The following is a 5,302-nucleotide window of genomic DNA, read 5'->3' on the forward strand; positions in this document are numbered from 1 at the left end:
CCCATTAAGCTGCTGCCCTGGCCACAACTGAAGGCCCCACGCCGCAGGGAGGAAACCACTGAAGAGGCGTCCTGTTCCCTTGCACGCCAAACCATCAATTAATATTAACGAGGAGGAGGCCGCACAGAGGCCGAAGACCCCCCAGCGGGGTGCAGGTGGAGGCCCCGCCCCGTGACTCAGGAAGTTAAAGCACCTGGGGCCATCTGGGAGCCCAGAGTGTCCGGATGGCGTGCGGCAACGGCAGGGTCACAATCCAGCTGGTGGATGAAGATGCAGGGACGGGAGCCTGGGACCCACAGCCCTTTCGGGGCCAGAGCTACGACGCGATCAGAGCAGCCTGCCTGGACTCAGGGATCCTGTTCCGCGACCCCTACTTCCCCGCTGGACCTGATGCCCTTGGCTATGACCGGCTGGGGCCGGACTCAGAGAAGGCCAAAGGGGTGGAATGGAAGAGGCCCAGAGTAAAGTGTGGGGGCTGGGTCTGCGGGAGGGGGCCGGGCCTGGACCCCGGGGTCTGCGCGAGGAGGCTGGGGGTTTTGGTTGGGAGCAGGCCTGGCGTCCTCTATTCAGGGAGGCCCAGGGAAGCCAAGCACTGCCCCCAGACTCCGTGACCTTTTGTAGGCTGAAGGACCTTTCACCTGAAGCAGGGGACCCAGCATCTGCCCTCTCAGCTGCTCCTCCTTCCCTTTCCTGGGCTGACCTGGAGCCCCCATCACCCCTAGGAGGGTTTCTGGGAGGGGACTGGGAACTCAGGAAGTCAGGACCGCGAGCCTGCCAGGCAGTGCTGTGCCGCTGAGCTACATCCCCGGCCCCTCTCCCTAGGAGTTTTGTGATGAGCCCCAGTTCATCTGCGAGGACATGAGCCGGACCGACGTGTGTCAGGGGAGCCTGGGTGAGACCCCTTGACCCGCCTTGAGTCCCAGGCCCGGGAGTCTCAGCCGGGGCCTCGCAGCTCCGCCTCCCTCACCCAGCCCGGCCTTTCCTCCAGGGAACTGCTGGTTCCTCGCGGCCGCCGCCTCGCTCACGCTGTACCCTCGGCTCCTGTACCGGGTGGTCCCCCCTGGACAGAGCTTCCGCGATGGCTACGCAGGCATCTTCCACTTCCAGGTACAGCTCGGTTCCTCTGTCCATGCCCAGCCGCCTTGCAGCGACGAGGGTTTCATCTTCCGCCTGGTGCCCTTGGGGCTGTAATAATTCTAGGGCTCTGGGGCTGGCACGGCAGGGCCGGGGCAGAGGTGGGGGGCCGGCGGGCGGTGGCTGGAAGCCGAGCCCAGGCCCTGCCCCTTTCGCCGCCAGCTCTGGCAGTTCGGCCGCTGGGTGGACGTCGTGGTGGACGACAGGTTGCCGGTGCGCGAGGGGAAGCTGATGTTCGTGCGCTCGGAGCAGCGGCACGAGTTCTGGGCCCCGCTCCTGGAGAAGGCCTACGCCAAGTGAGGACCCGGGCCCCAGCCGCGCCCCGAGACCCAGCAGCAGGCCCAAGTCACAGGGGGCCCCAGCTCCCACCACCCCGAACCGAGCCACACCCGCCTGCACCTTCCTCTGACAATATGGCCCGAGGACCTGAGGTCCGGAGCGCCTCCTTCTCCCCGCGTCCCCGAGCCCACAGTTCCTGAGGACCCTGAAGTCTCACGTAGGGCCCTGATTTATCCGAGAACCTGTAATCTCGGACCGTCTCTCGTCCACTGGGACATCCACGTACCCCCGCCGGTACTGGCTGTAATCCTGAGACCCTCAAATCATCCCCTCTCGTGCTGAGGGTCTGCAGTGCCTGACCAGGCGCCCCCCGAAAGCCGACCTCTCCGAGACTCAGGCGCGGCGCTGCACGGCCGCCGCAGGGCGCCCAAACCCTACAGTCCTGGTGGCCCCAGGTCCAGATCTCGGCTTCCGGCCTGCGCTGCCACCAACACCCGCTGAGGCTGCTGCGGGCTGCAAGCCGGCGCCGGCCTCAGACCCGCCCCCACCCCAGGCTCCACGGCTCCTACGAGGTCATGCGAGGCGGCCACATGAACGAGGCTTTTGTGGACTTCACGGGCGGCGTGGGCGAGGTGCTCTACCTGCGAGGCAACACGCCCGGCCTCTTCTCCGCCCTCCGCCACGCCCTGGCCAAGGAGTCCCTGGTGGGCGCCACTGCCCTGGTGAGAGCGGGACTCCCACTCGGCCCGAAGGCCGCACACACGGGCGGGGGCGGGAGCTTCCTGTCTTTTCCTCTCAGCTTCTGCCACTGACTCATTCTCCCTCACAAACCAAACTGCAGCGAGTTAGGAGGAATTTATTTGCGCTCCTAACAAGACAAGCCTCAGGCACAGCTGGATCTAGGTGTTCTGAGGCTATTGCGAAGGTGTTTTTCTATCCTGGTTCTGGGTTAGTTGCACTGGGGCAGGCTGTCCCATCATAGGTGCAAAGGGGGACCTCCAATAGCTGCAGGCACACCTCCCCACCACAGGGGTAAACATGTAAAAATAAAAAGAGTAGCTGTTTTTGAGAATTTCAACAACAGTACCAGGATGGATCCTCATGAGCTTATTGGCTTAGCCTGGGTCATGTGTTCTTTTTTTTTTGGTATTGGGACTCAAACGCAGGACCTCATGCTTGCCAGGCAGGCACGTTCCACTGAGCTGTATTCCCGGCTATGTGCTTTTCTTTGACCCCACCACACACTCACACTGGTCATTTTCTTCTCCTTCCTCTTCATCTTCTTCTTCATCTTTGTTTTTTTTTTGTTGTTGTTTTTTGTCTTTTTTGAAATAGGGTTTCATTATGCATTTCAGAGTTCAGGCTGGCCTTGAGCTCACTTTGTAGCCCAGGCTGGCCTCCCTGCCTCAGCCTTCCCGAGTGCAGGGTTTACCGGCGTGTGCCACGACGCCCAGGTCCGTGTCTTCACTGAGTTGGTCTAACTCATTCACTCGCCCACTTCTTTAACCCTGTACCTGGTTTCTGAGGCTCTGTCTCTGTGTCTCCCTGGTCTTGGTCTCTGCAGCTAGCGCTCCTTTCCATCTCCTCCCCACCTCCCTCACACCCCTCTTCTGAGCCCTGGGCCGCTTGAGCTGTGGTGGTGGCAGGGGGTTGGGGGCCTGAGGGAAGCAGCTCCTGCTGTCCTCCACCTTGAGCTCACTGTCCCCTGTCCTCTGCTCAGAGTGACCGGGGCGAGTACCGCACGGAGGAGGGGCTGGTGAAGGGACACGCGTATTCGGTCACGGGCACGCACAAGGTGAGCTGTCCCTGTGGGTGAGCCGGTGGGGTGGCCAGGCGCCACTGCCACTCACCGTGCCGTCCTCAGGTGTCCCTGGGCTTCACCAAGGTGCGGCTGCTGCGGCTGCGGAATCCATGGGGCCGCGTGGAGTGGTCCGGGGCCTGGAGTGACAGGTGGGACGGGCCGCGGGGTGGGGGGCGGGGTCCCCCACGCTGCCCCTCACACCGGTGTCTCCAGCTGCCCACGCTGGGACGCGCTGCCCCCGGAGTGGCGAGATGCCCTGCTGGTGAAGAAGGAGGACGGGGAGTTCTGGTGAGTTCTGGGTTCCCAGCTCTGCCTCTGCGAGGGCCCCTGGGTCCGGGGACTGAGGAACAGGGTAAAAGGGACACGGAGAGATTTGTGAGGATGCATCCTAGTTAGAAACTGCCTGCAGCAGCAGTAACATTGGGGTCAAGGATGAAGGAACTGGAGCCATAGTAAGCGCTGGAGGGTCGAAGGGGGCGGGTAGGATTTCGGTATGGTTTAGTGACATTTAGGACATTTCTTGAGATCTGGCAATATTGAGATTCTGAGGGATACTTGTTGATACTGGGGTCTTAATGTATTTTTTTTTTTTTCAGTATTGGGGATTGAATCCAGGGCCTTTGCTTTGAGCCCCGCCTCCAGCCCTTCTATAACCTAACTAGATGCTTGTTAAGTTACTAAGTTGCCCAGGCTGGGTGCAAACACGAGCGCCTTCTAGGGGGCTGGGATAATAGGCATGTGCCATCATACCTGGCTCTTCCGGTTTTATAAAAGCCATCTGATGATATTTGGGGGCAGTCTGGTCTGTGGGGCATTTCCAAAGACTTGGACTCCTGGGGCACCTACAGGGGCTGGTGATTTCTGGGTACTTGGCAGTAAGGACCTGAGAGGCCTTGTGATTGGGGGCCACTTCTGGGGTCTTGAGCTTTTGGGGCGCCCTCCAGGATGGAGCTGCAGGATTTCCTCCAGCACTTCAACACGGTCCAGATCTGCTCCCTGAGCCCGGAGGTGCTGGGCCCCAGCCCGGCGGGGGGCGGCTGGCACATCCACACCTTCCAGGGCCGCTGGGTGCGCGGCTTCAACTCCGGCGGGAGCCAGCCCAGCGCTGGTGAGGCCTGAGGGGCCCTGCGGGGCGTGCTGAGGGCGGGGCCTTGGCAGCCTGCGGACCCCACTTCTTCCTCCCCTCCTAGAAACCTTCTGGACCAATCCCCAGTTCCGCCTTACGCTGCTGGAGCCAGACGAGGAGGAGGACGACGACGACGACGATGAAGGGGGGCCCTGGGGAGGCTGGGGGGCAGCAGGGGCGAGGGGCCCTGCGAGGGGGGGTCGTACCCCCAAATGCACAGTCCTCTTGTCGCTCATCCAGCGTAACCGGCGGTGCCTGAGGGCCAAGGGCCTCACCTACCTCACTGTTGGCTTCCACGTGTTCCAGGTGAGGCCCGGGGAGGGGGCAGGGACGCGGGGTTGAGGAGGGGACCCTGTGCGGAGAGGAGAGGGGAGCCACAGGACTCAGAGCGAGGAACCAAAGACTGCGCAGCCAGAGGGGAGGAGGGGACCAAGGAGGTCGAGAAGGAACTGGCATGATGGAACAGGCCAATCACCTCGGCACTCTGGGAGGCTGAGGCAGGAGGATCCCAAGTTTGAGCCCAACCTGAGCAATTAATCGAGACCTTGTCTCAAAAAAAAAAAAAATAAAAAGGGCTGAGATGTTGCTCTGTACAAAGGCTCTCTCAGTTCAGCCTTCAGCACCTCTACTCCCTAAAAAGGCTGAGAAAGGATCTGAGGGGACAGATGGAGGGAAGGAAGGCTGGGGAGGGTCCAAGGGGGTCTGGCTCGGGACTGGGGCCAGAGGTTCAAACAAGAATGAAGGACCAGGGGGCCCCAGGAAGACGGAAGGGCCTGAGAGGCGTGCAGGGGCGGGAGTGGGCTCCGCGCGGTGAGCGGTGGGGCCTCCTCGCGCCCTGACCCCGCGCTCGCTCCTTACAGATTCCGGACGAGGTGGGTCTCGGACGCCCGGCCCCGCCTTCCTGCGACCCCGGCGCGGAGAGGCCCAGCAGGGGCGGGGCGGGGGCGGGACCCGGGGGACTG

General features: G+C 62.3%; 1 protein-coding gene across 2 annotated transcripts in view; it reads left to right on the forward strand.

The window, feature by feature from the left end:
- Positions 1-224: 224 nt before the first annotated feature.
- Positions 225-5,302, forward strand: part of Capn12 (calpain 12) — a 10,373-nt gene continuing 5,295 nt past the window's right edge. The window contains exons 1-11 of one of the 2 annotated variants that reach the window (XM_005399840.1): positions 225-461; positions 823-892; positions 989-1,107; positions 1,297-1,430; positions 1,967-2,135; positions 3,134-3,208; positions 3,278-3,363; positions 3,428-3,502; positions 4,159-4,322; positions 4,405-4,646; positions 5,201-5,214. In XM_005399840.1, the coding sequence (XP_005399897.1) occupies positions 225-461; positions 823-892; positions 989-1,107; positions 1,297-1,430; positions 1,967-2,135; positions 3,134-3,208; positions 3,278-3,363; positions 3,428-3,502; positions 4,159-4,322; positions 4,405-4,646; positions 5,201-5,214 (1,385 nt within the window). Of the gene's footprint in view, positions 462-822; positions 893-988; positions 1,108-1,296; positions 1,431-1,966; positions 2,136-3,133; positions 3,209-3,277; positions 3,364-3,427; positions 3,503-4,158; positions 4,323-4,404; positions 4,678-5,200; positions 5,215-5,302 lie in introns of both variants that reach the window. The other variant, XM_005399839.1, reaches the window with a different exon arrangement.

This window comes from Chinchilla lanigera, unplaced genomic scaffold, assembly GCF_000276665.1.
Source record: "Chinchilla lanigera isolate Chin_1 unplaced genomic scaffold, ChiLan1.0 scaffold00067, whole genome shotgun sequence".
Classification (NCBI taxonomy): Eukaryota; Metazoa; Chordata; class Mammalia; order Rodentia; family Chinchillidae; genus Chinchilla; species Chinchilla lanigera.